Raw genomic sequence first — 15,821 nt, 5'->3', positions numbered from 1 at the left:
CATGTTGGGAGAGCTGATAAATTGGAATTAATAAAATTTTATTTTAACTCGGATAGTAAGACCCAAAGACGGCTGGAGAGGTCTTAGGAAAATGAACACAGAGATCCAGAGTTATAGCAAATCAGTTCTATAAAAGGAGGCCAGATTGAGGAACAGCAGAGAGTCATTTTGAAAATGAATAAGCCTTTTGTCTGGAACAATTATAGCTTAGTTTTCCTCCTACCCATGTGGTATTTTGTAGTTTTAAACTTTTGAGCATACATGTCAATTTTTTTAAAATCTGTAATTGATGTGGGTTTAAGCTTTTCATTTTTTAAAAAATTTTATTTATTTTTGGCTGTGCTGGGTCTTCGTTGCTGTGAGCATTCTTTCTCTAGTTGTGGCAAGTGGGGCTACTCTTCATCGTGGCGTGTAGGCTTCTCAGTGCAGTGGCTTCTCTTGCTGCAGAACACAGGCTCTAGGCGCATGGGCTCCATAGTTGTGGCACACGGGCTTAGTTGCTCTGTGGCATGTGGAATCTTCCCAGACCAGTGATCGAACCCATGCCCCCTGCATTGGCATGCAGATTCTTAACCACTGAACCACTAGGGAAGTCCTGGGTTGCAGCTTTTCTAAGGTGATACTTCATTTGTGCTACCATTTCCTGGTTTCAAGAAACTTGTTAGGAGTTTTTATCAAATTGTGCATAATCTCCAACACTGAAACTGGTCTTTGAATTATAGTTCAAATTATTCAGGCAGCTGAGAACTTTTTAAATTTAACACACATTTATTGAGTGCCTAACTCACTAGACAGAAGTCACTGTGATGACATCTGATGCTAGAGGGAGAGAAACAGCAGGACAGCTCCGGCCCAGCACTATGTATTGGGAGACGTTCTTTTAAAAGTGGTAATTGAAGTCGTGGAAGTGGATGATGGTGCCAAGAAGGATCTTGTAGAGTGAGACAAGACTTAATAATGGAGCCACAGAGAACATGAGCCTTTAAAAGCTGAAGGAAGAAGAATCTACAAAAGGGAGAAGGAATTGCTGGAGAGAGAGGGTCCAAACTAGGAAGGAGATTAGGCATGGAAATTCTAGGATGAGTTTCAAAGGGGAGGGAGCGCTCAACAGTGCCAAAGTTCTGTGGAAAATGCCATTGGAATTGGATGGGTACTGCATTGAATCTGTAGATTGCCTTGGGTAATATGGTCATTTTAACAGTGCTAACCCCTCCAATCTAAGAACATGGTCTATGTTCCCATCTGTGTCAGCTTCAGATTCTTTCTACAGTGTCTTACCGTTTTCAGAGTATTGGACTTTTGCCTCACTTCTTGTTGTTGCTTAGTCACTAAGTCGTGTATGACTCTGGGATCCTTCTAGGAGCCTGCCAGGCTCTTCTATCCATGGGATTTCCCAGGCAAGAATACTAGAGTGGATTACCATTTCCTTCTCCAGGGGATCTTCCCAATCCAGGGTTCGAACCTGTGTCTCCTACATTGCAGGTGGATTCTTTACCACTGAGTTGCCAAGGAAGCCCTTTGCCACCTTAGATAGATTTATTCTTAGGTATTTTATTGTTTTTGATGCTATGGTAGATGGAATTGTTTCCTGTTTGCAGATGACATGATATTATACATAGAAAATCCTTAAGATGCTACCAGAATACTACTGGACCTCATCAGTGAATTTGGTAATGCTGCAAGATACAAAATGAATGCACAGAAATCTGTTGCCTTTCAATACACCAGCAATGAAATAGCAGAAAGAGAAATTACAGATTCTTTAATAGATCATCTATTACAAACCTACAGTAAAATATATTTAATGGTGGTACTTCAGAAGCACTACCATGAAGGTCAAGACTATGATAAGGATACTCATTATATATTGTTTTTATTCAGCATTGTACTTGAGTTTATAGCTAGCATAATTAGGGGAAAAGAAATGAGTTATGTGAACTGGATACAAAGGAAGAAAAACATAAATATTTGTAGACAATATAATAGTCTATGTAGAAAATACAAGAGAATGTACAAATCTTTTAAAATATTTATTTATTTGGCTGTACCAGGTCTTAAATACAGCATGTGGGATCTAGTTCTCTGACCAGGGATCGAATCCAGGCTTCCTGCATTGGGAGGACAGAGTCTTAGCCACTGAAACACCAGAGAAGTCCTGAGAATGTATTAATAAAAATTTAAACAAATAGGAATTTAGCAAGATTGCTGAATACAAGATGAACATAAAAATCAGTATCATGAGTCTGATAATGGTGGAGTTACCATGGTCAGATTAACCCTCCCAAAGATAGAAATAACTACTTTTGAAAAAGGAAAAAAGAAAAATGAAGTACAATAGGTGATATCTGTGTGTTTGTGACATTTTGTTTGAGGACATCCCCATAACTCCAAATAACTTAAGTAGTAAAGAGCCACAGTCTATTGGCTTATGGTGTAAAAGGACAGTTCCAGGTTGGCAGAGCAGCCAGAGAGAAGATAGATGAAAAATCTGTGAAGCGAGAGAGCCCCAGAAGATATGTCTCCAAACCTGCATGTAGAATCTGTGAAAATCTTTGATTAATGGCTAAACAAAATTATGTGGAGAAAAATCCAGAGTTCCTGGTGAAGCAAAGCATCAGCTAGAAGCTGAAAGAGTTGAGCAGAAATTATAGCCATTGTCCATGACTGAAGAGGAAAGAGACTGGAAATTAAGCCCTCTCAGATAACTGCCTTCTGGAATAAAAATCACTCTGTAAGTGAATATAATCCATCCCAATGATAAAGCTACTAGAAATCTGAAGAAACAAAAATATGACTCACACTTAAGGAAAAAGAAAATCAGTCAATAGATACCAACTGCAAGTTCACTCCACTGAGATGTTACAATTAGTAGTCAACAGCATTAAATCAGCCATTGTTTATATATATATAAAAATACATACAAACATTATATGTTTATATACACACAGTGGATAAACAGGGAATCTAGCAGAGAAATAGAAACTATATAAAAAAATGGAAATTCCAGAACTGAAAAGTACAGTATTGAAATGAAAAATTTGGGAACTTAATGACCTTAACAACATATTGAAGCTGGTATAATAAACAATAAGTGACCTTGAAGATTGATTAATAGATTATCAATCTGAAGAACAAAGAGAAAAAAAGATTGAAGAAAAAAGTAAGAGAGAAAGCTTTAGAGTCCTTTGGCGTTCCAGGTAGGAAAGAGAATGGGACACACAAAAAATATTGCAGACATAGAGACAAAAGCTCACTAAATTTGGAAAGACATACATTTACAGACTGAGGAAATGCCAGGAACCATGGGTGACATATAGAAAACCACTCTTAGGCATGATCAAGGGAAAACTGTTAAACTTCAATAAAGCAGAAGTCTTAAAATAGCCAAGGGAAAGTGACACATTACATACAGGAGAAGAATGATAATAGCCAACTTCTCATTAGAAATAATGGAAGCAAGGAGAACACAGAATGATAGAGTGCTGGAAGAGAAAAAAGGTATCAGTTCTGTGCCTTGTCAGATCTTTTCAAACATGACTGTGAAAGCTCAATCTGATAAAGACCATCTATGAAAAAAATTGACTGCTTATGTCACACTTAATAGTGAAAAACTGGATGATTTCTCCCTGTGGTTGGGAACTAGACAAGAAAGTCTGTTCTCACCACTTCAACACTGAATAAAAGGCAGTTAGGCAAGAAAAATGTAAGTTATCCAGATTGAACAGTAAAAATTAAGGCTATCTCTAGTCTCAGATGAAATGACCTGCATATGTGAAATTCTAAAGGATACACACATGCAAACTACTAAACAAGTTCAGCACGGTTGCAGAATGCAAGATCAACAAAAAATCTATTTTTTAAATTAGCCATGAACATTCCCAAAAATGAAATTTAAAAACCAATTCTATTTAAAATAGCATCAAAAAGAATACTTAATTCTAATCAAAATGTAAAGTTGTATACTAAAGACTACAAAATCGCTGATAGAAACTAAAGAAGACCTACACACGTGGAAAGTCATCCCATGTTCATGGATTGGAAGATTTAATATTGGTAGGATAGCAATATCCTCCAAACTGATCTATGGATTCAACATAGTATCAAAGTCCTAGCTGACTATTCTGCAAAAATGAACAGACTAACCCTAAAATTCATCTGGATGTATAAAGGACTCAGTAGTCAAAACAATCTTGAAAAAGAATAATAAAGTTGGAGTACTTACCTGCCCATATTTCAAAACCTACAAAGCTATAATAAAGAGTGTGATACTGGCAGGATAGACCTCTCAGTCAGTGGAATAAAATTGAAAGTCCAGAAATGGGAAAGTGAAATCTCCCAATTTAGCCAAGTTAATAAGTTAATAACACTATTAACACTGCATCTTATGAGGAAATGGTGGAGATGTCACCAGAGGTAGTGGTCCTTGTTTAAGCTCTTTTTAATTCGCCAGTTTGGTCCCTGCAGAAATTCATGGATCCTGGAGAATGGTGGTACATTACTGCAAGCTCAACTGAATAGTAGACCCAATTATAGCTGTTGTATCTTTGTTCAGTTCAGTTCAGTCACTCAGTCGTGTCCGACTCTTTGTGACCCCATGAATTGCAGCATGCTAGGCCTCCCTGTCCATCACCAACTCCCAGAGTTCACTCAAACTCACGTCCATCGAGTCGGTGATGCCATCCAGCCATCTCATCCTCTGTCATCCCCTTCTCCTCCTGCCCCCAATCTCTCCCAGCATCAGAGTCTTTTCCAATGAGTCAACTCTTCGCATGAGGTGACCAAAGTACTGGAGTTTCAGCTTTAGCATCATTCCTTCCAAAGAACACCAGGACTGATGTCTTTTAGAATGGACTGGTTGGATCTCCTTGCAGTCCAAGGGACTCTCAAAAGTCTTCTCCAACACCACAGTTCAAAAGCATCAATTCTTCGGCTCTCAGCCTTCTTCACAGTCCAACTCTCACATCCATACATGACTACTAGAAAAACCATAGATCAGATTAATAAGGTCTCAGTACATAGTATGTGGCCATTGATTTGACAAATGTGTCTTTTTGTATTCCAGTCAGGAAAGAGAATCAATTAGTTCTCAAGGAAAATATTTTGTAACTAAATGTGATGGATATTAACTAGACTTACTGTGGTGATCATTTGGCAATATATACATAGATTGAATCATTACATTGTACATCTAAAAACTAATATGTTAATCATATCTCAATTAAAAATGTTAAAGAATCAGAAGTAGTTCACATGGGACAGGAACATACATTTATAGTTTTGCCTCAGAATTACATTACACGACATCACTCTGATCAGACAGAACAAGAAGTGATTAGTACCCTGAAGGTCTTGGTAAGCTGCATGCAATCCAGAGGATGGGAAATAAACTCTCTGAAGATTCAGAGGTCTAGTGGTCAGGGGGATGCTGACATAATCCCCTAAGATGGAAAAAACAAATCACTGCATCTTGCATCCCCTTTCTCAAAGGAAGACAATCCTTGGTAAGCCTCTCTGACAGCACATTTGATGCCTAGTAATACTGCTCTGGACAATAGCCAGGTGACAACTTTAAGGTTTGGAATCATATGATCTTGCAGATCCCTTGGTGGTGGAGGTGACAGTTGCAGGAAAAGAAGCAGTGGGATGTTTATGGCAAGACCCAGTGGGAGAATCAAATGCAAGCTATTGAATATCTTGAGCAAGGATATGCTAGCTGTAGCAGAGAATTTTAAGTCTTTTGAAAACAGCTTCTGGTGTGCTACTAGGCCATGATGGACACGGAAAACTTGACCAGGAGACACTAAATGACTATGCATCTGGAACTGTCCACCACTGACTGGATTCTGGCAAATGTACCAAGTCATAAAGTCAGATGAGCCTAACACCAAGACATCATAAGACAGAAAGATTACACCTGGGATCAAGCTTAAGCAGAATCGGAGGACACAAGCAAAATGTGTGCAGAGGTAACCCAGAAGCTCCTGTTCCCTACTGCAGTTACACCAGTGTTCTTCACTCAGCTCATGTCTATGGCCATAGTGGAGTACAGGGGTGGCTCCTGCTGAAGCAAGTGGGAAAAGCCCATTTGACTTATGAGTCAATTATGGCCATTCTGAGGGGTAACTTTGAAAGGCAATTGCAAGGGAAATCTTCTTAATGGGCAGATAGATATTAACATGTGATCATCCATCCATCTTGTGTGGAAGGAGGAGTGGTTCAAAATGAGAATATATATGAATTCATGGGCAGTGGCAAATGGCTTGGCCAGTTGGTCAGTGTGTTAAAAGGAAAAAGACTAGATGATTGGCTGCAGCAAGATCTGGGGCAGAAGTATATAGATGGATATGGAGGAGGGAAGAAAGAGTATGAAGATCTTTGCTTCGTATGTCAATGCCCATGAAAAAGAATTCACTTTGGCAGAGACACTTAACATCCAAATAGACAGAATGACATGGCTGGTTGACGTTAGCCACATACTGACCATCTCAGCATTAGCACGATAAGCATGTGAATTGAATAGGTACATTGGCAAAGATGTAGGATATGAAAAGACCCAAATCATGGACTCCCACTTAGCAAGGCTGATTTAGCTACTGCTGTCTCTGAATCTTCAAGTAAATACTGACAGAGTCCAACACAAAGCTTCCAAAGTGGCACTGTTTATCTAGGATACTAATTGGCTGCTTAATAGTAAGTCAACCACACTGGGCTTCTTCCAGCCTACAAGGGCTAGTGACTTGATCTTATGTTAATAAACAATTACTTCTGGGACTTACCTGGTGGTCCAGTGATTAAGAATCTGCCTCCCAGTGCAGGGGACATGGGTTCAATCCCTGGTCTAAGATCCCACATGCCACAGGGCAACTAAGCCTGTGCACTGCAATGAGAAACCCACCCATGCCACATCTAGAGAAAGCCTGCATGCCACAACAAAGACCCGGTGCAGCCAAAATTAACCCAAAGTAAAAAAAAAAAAAAAGAAGAATTGACTCTCCTAGCCTCAGAGCCTTACTCAGCATCACTACCTGTGGGCTTACAAAGGTGCGTGATACTTGCAGGCTGCTCTGACCAACATGAAGGTTCCTTCAGGAAGCTGTTGTGAGTTGTCTTGCTGCCACCCTGTAATCATAATCTTGAAGGTAAATAATTTGATTACTTGTAAACTCCAACTAACAGTAACCAGTATTTGTTCATTGTAGGATTTTACCTGGAACAAGCTAGGAGGCTACTGCAATCAACAATGCAAGAGATAATGATACAGCACTAGTGGTGAGGTACAGAGAAAGGGAGGAGGTCACAGGAAATAGTTTCTTCTATGTCTAGGTGTATTTGTTACGTGTAGTTAGTCTAGAAATAATAGCAACCGAAGTAAGCTACTTTAAATAGAAAAGTTGTGTTGATTACAAGGACAAAGGAGAGGCTCACGGTACCTAAGGGCTGAGGCAAGCAGCAGGTTCTAGAACTGGGACCTAGAAAGCCACTGGGTAGCTCCCTTGGCTCATTGGCTGTTTGCAGATGGAAGGGACTCATTACAAAGCTCCTAAGCTTTAGGTTCATTTACCTAGAGAGAGACTAATTTTTGTGCAAAGATAAATTTCCAGCTGGACTGATGGCCCAGCTTGGATCAGATGCCCACTGTTGGTAAGATATGGATGACTGACAAGTTCCTGTAAAAAGGAGGAGGAATGGATGGACACCACTACTCCAAGGGCCTCACAGTTAGTTCTACGAGTTCAAGCATATTAACACGAAGTAGGAAAGTTTCAGAGCTAAGTTATCTGTGACAACCCTGTTTTAAGTTAGCTGAGACAAGTACAGCTGTAGTTCGTATAATTCCTGCAGGCATTTAGAACCTATACTTGGTTAGGTTCTCCCGTGAGTGTAGACTTGAGTATTGAAAAGGGACAAAACAAAAAGAGAAACAAGCCTATTATTAGACCACAAAGCCTACATTTACTAGTTTTAATTAATTTTTTCCTTTTGAGAGGTGACCTGTTCCAGATACTGTTTCACAGCTCTCAAGTCCTCTTCTTCAGCTCAATCCTTTCGTTAACCCATGAGGCTTCTTGAAATGTGCAACCAATTAATGTTTTCAGCAGCTAAGTTTCTGGTAGTTATATTGCAGTATCTTTCATACTAATATCCAACATTTATTGAGTTCTTAAGTCTATCAGGCACTGGGTCTATCTTCATTGTGTTAAACGCATTCAATCTGCAAAGCCCCATGACACAGGTAGTGTTGTTTAACCTATTTCATTATAATGTCCCCTCTCTCCTAGCTAGAAAACAGTGGTCCAGGAGAGCCCGTGAGGTGCCACCACTGGTTTGACCAGTTTGCTTTAAAACAGTTACCTTTGAAAATTGAATTTCTTTGTTTTACTCTACTTCCTCACTTCTGAAGTCAAAGACCTGTCCTCCTGGTTTATAAAATTCTTACTATTGGGATAGAACTATGTGCATCTTAAACAAGTCTTTTCTTTTTTTTTTTGGTCTTCATCTTCAGTTGTTCCTCAAATTGCAGAAAAGCAGCTGGTACAGCTTGGGAAACTTCCACGAGAAAGAAACAGGCTGGTAGAAATATTAAATACTTGTGAGTGGCAGTGTTGCACAGCATAAAATTTGATTTAGACTTAAATGCTTTATAGGTGGAAAAGGGACTAAAGAAGGAGTCCATGCACATTTTGAACGTTTCAGTAATATTTAGTTTCATGTGCTTAGTCATGTCTGACTCTTTGACTCCTCTGTCCATGGGATTTTTTTGATAAGGATACTAGAGTGGGTTACCATTTCCTCCTCCAGAACTCCCTGACCCAGGGATTGAACCCACATCTACTGTGTCTCCGGAATTGCAGGTGGATTCTTTACCTGCTGAGCCCTCACGTCTTTCAATGGTTGATATTTTCCAGTCCCCCTCCCTCCGCCCCGCCCCCCCACCCCGCAGGCAGTCCCTCTTGCCCAGATAATATTTGTTAAGCATCCGTCTTCCAAGGAGGAAATAACCCAGCAAGAAAAGAACAATAAATGTAGAACCAGCCTTTCAGTCATTAATATTCTGGATTCTAGAATGACTGTTGCTAGGCTTTGTTAATCATGAAAGGTTGATGTCTGAGAACCTCTTCTCCACTCTTTACTTTTATCAGTTCAGTTCAGTTGCTCAGTCGTGTCCAACTCTTTGCGACCCCATGAATCACAGCACACCAGGCCTCCCTGTCCATCACCAACTCCCAGAGTTCACTCAGATTCAGGTCCATCGAGTCGGTGATGCCATCCAGCCATCTCACCCTCTGTCGTCCCCTTCTCCTCCTGCCCCCAATCCCTCCCAGCATCAGAGTCTTTTCCAATGAGTCAACTCTTCGCATGAGGTGGCCAAAGTACTGGAGTTTCAGCTTTAGCATCATTCCTTCCAGAGAAATCCCAGGGCTGATCTCCTTCAGAATGGACTGGTTGGATCTCCTTGCAGTCCAAGGGACTCTCAAGAGTCTTCTCCAACACCACAGTTCAAAAGCATCAATTCTTCGGCGCTCAGCTTTCTTCATAGTCCAACTCTCACATCCATACATGACCACTGGAAAAACCATACCCTTGACTAGATGGACCTTTGTTGGTACTTTTATAGGACTATGCTTTCCTATGATATATGACATTTTGATTCTTTAAGTAACGTTGGGACGTAAGATGAGTATTACACTTTCCCCAATTTTGATAAGACACATTTAGGCTGGATAATTTACCTAATCGAAAAGCTAAAGTAAGGGCAGTTGGGGACATCCCTGGTAGTTCAGTGGTTAACTTTGTGTTTCCAATGCAGGAGATTTGGGTTCCCTGGTTGGGAGAACTGAGATCCCACAAGCCACAAAGCGCTCTGCCAAAAACAAATAAACCTCGGGCAGTTAACTGTTGTAGGTTTTAATAGGTAGTGTTTTTCTGAATGAATGACAATGGATAAATATTAGTGAGTTATTAGGAGAGTCTGGCACAGAGTAACTCTTGAGCTTTAAATCACATTATCCAGCCCTAATTTAATGTGATAACTAAATCACATTATCCGGCCCTAAAGGTCAAATGGGGAAGGGCCCTATCAACTCAATCAAGTTGCCTACATGGAGATCTCAAGCTAGGAAAATTTTAGAAAAATTATGGAACTTTTTGTCAAGAGCAAATTAAAAGGTCTATCATTTATTATCTCCAGAAAGCAAAGAACATTTTGCAAGGAAATGGATAAAGTTCAGGATGTATCAGAATAATACACCATCACTTCTCCAGAAAGGTAGACACTCATTTTAAAAAGTTAAAAAAGCTTTTTGTAATGTATCAGAACCACGGTGTCACTGTATTATTATTATTTTTTTGGCCGGGTTGTGCGGCTTGCGCGATCTTAGGTCCCAGACCAGAGATGGAACCTTGCTTCCCCTGCAGTGGAAGCGCGTGATGCTAACCATTGCACCGCCAGGAAATTTACTGTAACTTTTCTCTAGTTTAAGTGGGCTAAATCTGTGCTTCAGCGTGACACTCTAACACACCCTACCGACACCTTGTGGGCTTTTAATCCTTTCATGTGTGATTAAAGATACAACTCTTAACGCAGTTTTATGGGATTAACATTAGTTTGGGTGGTAAGAAAAACTGAGGACAAGCCTTCAGGCTTCAAGTCACTCTGTCTACAACAGGCGGCAGGTCAGACGTGGGTCAAAGCCGGGACGACAGCTCTGGGCCGCACCAAGTAGGAGCTGAGCTGAGACTGACGCCACGAACCGAAGAAAACTGCCTCAGGCCGAGCGGCCTCTTGAGCCCCCGAGCGGGTGCTGGCCTCTGAAAACAGACGTCTGGGAGTAGTGAAGACAGAGCCCCTGAAGCTGAAAGGAACTGCAGGTAACGCCACGCCCAACTCTCGCCAGAATAACACCTTCGCGACACTAACTCGCCATGCCGGGATACCCCGGCACAAGATGGCGGCGCGTCACGTGCGCAACGTGGTGACGTAGGACGGCGCCCTCACGGAAGGACCGCCCTAACCTCACCCCCCACGCTCTGTTACTCAGTTTTACCCCCCTTCACTCCCCCGCCCCCGGCCTGGTGTAGATCATGCCGCCAGTGGCGGCCCTGACTGCCGAGGAAACGGTAGCTTAGGACAGTTGGCTGTTAAGTGACACTGATTCTCCCCGCCCCGCCTGACCCCTAAGAAAGAGGCGCGTCCCCCGCCGCGTGAGGGGGTGGGGAAGTGGGTAGTGAATTCGGATCCACCTGGGAGGGGGGAGTGGAAGTTCCCCGCCCCGGACAGCGGCAAGGCAGCAGCCACAGGTAAGCAGGGGGCGGGGGAGGCGGGTGGGGACGTGCTGCGTGTCCCCGGGCAAGAGGAGGGCGCGGGGACACGGCCCCCGCGGGGACGCCGAGGCGGGTCGCGCGTCTGGTGGGGGTCGCGCGGGGCGGCTGCGGTGGGGGAGGGGTGCGGAGGGCGCCTGGCGGAAGGGGGAGGGGCTGCTCGCTCTCCCCCGGCGGGGCGCGCTTCCGGTTCTCGTTGCCTGGCCTGCTGCACCCCTTTAGTCGGCAGTGTTTTCCTCCCTCCCTCCCGCCTGCTGTAGCCCAATGAAAATTAAAACGAAGACCTCCCGCCGCGGGGCGGTTTTCGCCTCTGAAGCCGCCTCCGCGGCCCAAGGCGAGAGCCCTCTGTCGAAGGTCTCGGGGTTGGGACGGGAGCCGTGGGGAGGGCAGCATGGCCTTGGCCTCCGCGCGTCGTCCGCCGAGCGCCGCCAGAGACCGGTTATCTTCGCCGAAGACCGTAGAGCGTGCCCGGCGCCCTCGGGGTGCGGGGCCCGGACCGCTCGCTGTTGGAGCAGAGCCAACCCTTACCATCCGGGAGCTTCCAGTCGAGTGGGGAGACATACGGTAGAATAATCATACACGAAGCAGTCATGGGAAGGTAGTGTGGAGTGACAGAACTCGTCTGTTTACCAACTGGACAGACATTCAAACCGAGAAAACGTTCTCTTCTATTTCCGCCTGTGTCACAAAACTAAGCATGGTATTTCAGAGCGTCCACTTCGCCGTGGAGCATCCCGCTTGGTCTCTACTTTTATTGTAGATGTCAATGACTAGTTGTTTTGTCAACTTTTGAGGTGTAATGGGCTAATAATAGTCATCCGGATCCTTTCCGTTTCTGAGGCTTAATTCAACATAAATTTGGCAAGCATCTTCGCCAAACTGGCCTCTTTTGTGATGTTTGTTTTATCATAGCAAAGTATATTTGCTTATGTTTGCAAAAATCATTTTATCCCGAAAATTTCATTATGAACAGATGTATACCTTTTTATTTAAATGCTGTTTTTACTATAGACTGTATAATATGCAGTTTTTCTCTGTCTCAATTAGAATCAGTGCGGTGTTCTTAAAGCCGAATATGTGCTATTGAATTTGAGGTTAACTTTTAAGATTTGTCTGATACGTTTGTGCAGTCCTGCTATATCACCAGTAGGTGGTAGTGCCTTCAAAATGTTTTTTTCCCTTCACATGTCATCCCATTTATTTATATTGATACTACTGAATTTTCAGCTCTTAAAATAGGGTGTTCTCTTGTGCCTGAATTTTCCTGTTTCTAAAGCTGGGTTGAAGTAATTTTCTGAAGATATCTTGTTTGATAAGGTATTTGAAGATATCATTGTTTCCATCAGTTTTATGTAGGTAAACCCAACTAAACACGTTTTATTGCATAGTAGTAAGTGCAAGGTATTATTTTGGGAGTAGGATGTGGTCTTTGACTCCCTAGAGCTTGCCTTCTGGTAGGGAGACAGAAAACAGGTCATTTCAATTCTGTGATGAGTGCCATGAAAGGTAGAGGAAACTTGTACCATGGGGATACAGCCAAAGCTTCTAGACTTCATCTAGACCAGTCTAAGGGAGGCAGGAAAGTTTCCCTGTAAGACTAACTCATAGGAATAGGTCACATGAGGAGGGATAGTGTTTCTGGCAGAGGAAACAGCATACATAAAAGCTGGAAGGTGAGAGAAAGCATCGCAGGCACATTGGAAGATCTGAAACAAAATAAGTATGACTAATAGCAATTTTGAGGGGATATCATGAGTTGAGTTGTGGAAATGTTTAGCAATACACTTCTTGTCCTCAGACTTGTCCATCATCTACAGGTGGAGAAACTTAAGACCCGCTTCATAATACTGTATTTGTTGATGTTTACTGTTTTACCACATACCTGATGGTCTCTGCTGGACACAGACCATACATTCACGAGATAGAGGCCCTGTTCTTAGGCACCTTGAGACTGAGGGAAACAGACATGTCAGTAAACAGAGTTTAGAAAGTTAAGTAACCTCATTATAAATAACAAGGTACAGTGGAACAAGGAAGGAAGGACCCAGAGCAGTTGGGTTTGGGATGAAACTTAAGTTTGCCAGGTGGATAAGTTGGGGAGGTGAAGGTATTCCTGGAAGAGGGGCAGTGTAGAATGAAAGAACATGGATTTTGGGTTAAAAGAGTTTGGCTTCAGATCTTAAATTCACATCTTAGGTGAGATCCATAGAAGCAATTTCTTTGAACCTCCATTTCCGTTCAGTTGAGTTCTGTAGGACAATTGTGTCCAACAGTTCGCGACCCCATGAACTGCAGCATGCCAGGCTTCCCTGTCCATCACGAACTCCTTGAGTCCACCCAAAGCCATGTCCATCGAGTTGGTGATGCCATCCAACCATCTCATCCTCTGTCATCCCCTTCTCCTCCTGCCCTCAAATGTTTCCCAGCATCAGGGTCTTTTCCAATGAGTCAGCTCTTCGCATCAGGTGGCCAAAGTATTGGAGCTTGAGCTTCAACATCAGTCCTTCCAATGAACACCGAGGACTGATCTCCTTTAGGATGGACTGGTTGGATCTCCTTGCAGTCCAAGGGACTCTCAAGTCTTCTCCAACACCACAGTTCAAAAGCATCAATTCTTAGGCACTCAGCTTTATTTATAGTCCAACTCTCACGTCCCTACATGACCGCTGGAAAAACCATAGCCTTGACTAGACGGACGTTTGTTGACAAAGTAATGTCTCTGCTTTTGAATATACTGTCTAGGTTGGTCATAACTTTCCTTACAAAGAGTAAGAGTCTTTTAATTTCATGACTGCAGTCACCATCTGCAGTGATTTTGGAGCCCAGAAAAATAAAGTCAGCCACTGTTTCCCCATCTATTTCCCACGAAGTGATGGGACCGGATGCCATGATCTTTGTTTCCTGAATGTTGAGCTTTAAGCCAACTTTTTCACTCCTCTTTCACTTTCATCAAGAGGCTCTTTAGTTCTTCTTCACTTTCTACCATAAGGGTGGTGTCATCTGCCTATCTGAGGTTATTGATATTTCTCCCGGCAATCCTTGATTCCAGCTTGTGCTTCCTCCAACCCAGCGTTTCTCATGATGTACTCTGCATATAAGTTAGATAAGCAGGGTGACAATATACAGCCTTGATGTACTCCTTTTCCTATTTGGAACCAGTCTGTTGTTCCATGTCCAGTTTTAACTCTTGCTTCCTGACCTGCATATAGGTTTCTCAAGAGGCAGGTCAGGTGGTCTGGTATTCCCGTCTCTTTCAGAATTTTCCATAGTCTGTTGTGATCCACACAGTCAAAGTGTGGCATAGTCAGTAAAGCAGAAATGGATGTTTTTCTGGAACTCTCTTGATTTTTCGATGATACAGCAGATGTTGGCAATTTGATCTCTGGTTCCTCTGCCTTTTCTAAAACCAGCTTGAACATCTGGAAGTTGACAGTTCATGTACTGCTGAAGCCTGGCTTGGAGAATTTTAAGTATTTACTAGCGTGTGAGTTGAGTACAGTTGTGCAGTAGTTTGAACATTCTTTGGCATTGCCTTTCTTTGGGATTGGAATGAAAACTGACCTTTTCCAGTCCTGTGGCCACTCTGAGTTTTCCAAATTTGCTGACATATTGAGTGCAGGACTTTCACATCATCGTCTTTCAGGGTTTGAAATAGCTCCACTGGAATTCCATCACCTCCACTAGCTTTGCTTGTAGTGATGCTTCCTAAGGCCCACTTGACTTCACAGTCCAGGATGTTTGGCTCTGGGTGAGTGATCACACCATCATGATTATTTGGGTCATATGATAGTCTTATTCCTAGTTTTTCAAGAAATCTCCATACCGTTCTCCTTAGTGGCTGTATCAGTTTACATTCCAGCAGTGCAAGAGGGTTCCCTTTTCTCCACACCCTCTCCAGAATTTATTGTTTGTATATTTTTTGATGATGGCCATTCTGACTGGTGTGAAGTGATAGCTCATTGTAGTTTTGACTTGCATTTCTCTAATAATCAGAGATGTTGAGCATTTTTTCATGTGCTTATTAGCCATTTGTGTGTCCTCTTTGGAGAAATGTCTGTTTAGGTCTTCTGACCATTTTTTAATTGGGTTGTTTGCTTTTCTGATATTGAGCTGCTTGTATATTTTGGAGTTGAATCTTTTGTCAGTTTGGGTGGCTCAGAGGTTAAAGCGTCTGCTTCCAATGCGGGAGACCTGGGTTCAATCCCTGGGTCTGGAAGATACCCTGGGGAAGGAAATGGTAACCCACTCCAGTATTCTTGCCTGGAGAATCCCATGGACGGAGGAGCCTGGTAGGGTACAGCCCATGGGGTCGCAAAGAGTTGGACATGACTGAGCAACTTCACTTCACTCTCCTATTCTGAGGGTTGCCTTTTAATGTTGTTTATGGTTTCCTTTGCTGTGCAAAAGCTTTTAAGTTTAATTAGGTCCCATTTGTTTATTTTTGTTTTTATTTCCATTACTCTAGGAGGTGGTTCATAGAAAACCTTTTTATGATTTATGTC

General features: G+C 42.5%; 1 protein-coding gene across 6 annotated transcripts in view; it reads left to right on the top strand.

Annotated features, from left to right (window-relative positions):
* The first annotated feature begins 11,036 nt into the window (after positions 1–11,036).
* Positions 11,037–15,821, top strand: part of ATF1 (activating transcription factor 1) — a 64,327-nt gene continuing 59,542 nt past the window's right edge. Inside the window, exon 1 of one of the 6 annotated variants that reach the window (NM_001075289.1) lies at positions 11,037–11,298. Coding sequence is in view for 2 of the 6 variants with exons in the window: in XM_005206278.5 (XP_005206335.2) it covers positions 11,584–11,883 (300 nt within the window). In the remaining 4 variants the exon portion in view is untranslated. Of the gene's footprint in view, positions 11,299–11,495; positions 11,918–15,821 lie in introns of those variants that run through there. The other 5 variants (XM_010804952.4, XM_024991502.2, XM_005206278.5 and 2 more) reach the window with 5 other exon arrangements.

The sequence above is a fragment of the Bos taurus genome, chromosome 5, assembly GCF_002263795.3.
Source record: "Bos taurus isolate L1 Dominette 01449 registration number 42190680 breed Hereford chromosome 5, ARS-UCD2.0, whole genome shotgun sequence".
Lineage (NCBI taxonomy): Eukaryota > Metazoa > Chordata > Mammalia > Artiodactyla > Bovidae > Bos > Bos taurus.
The sequence above is the reverse complement of the archived record's forward strand: the minus strand, read 5'-3'. Positions and strand labels throughout refer to the sequence as shown.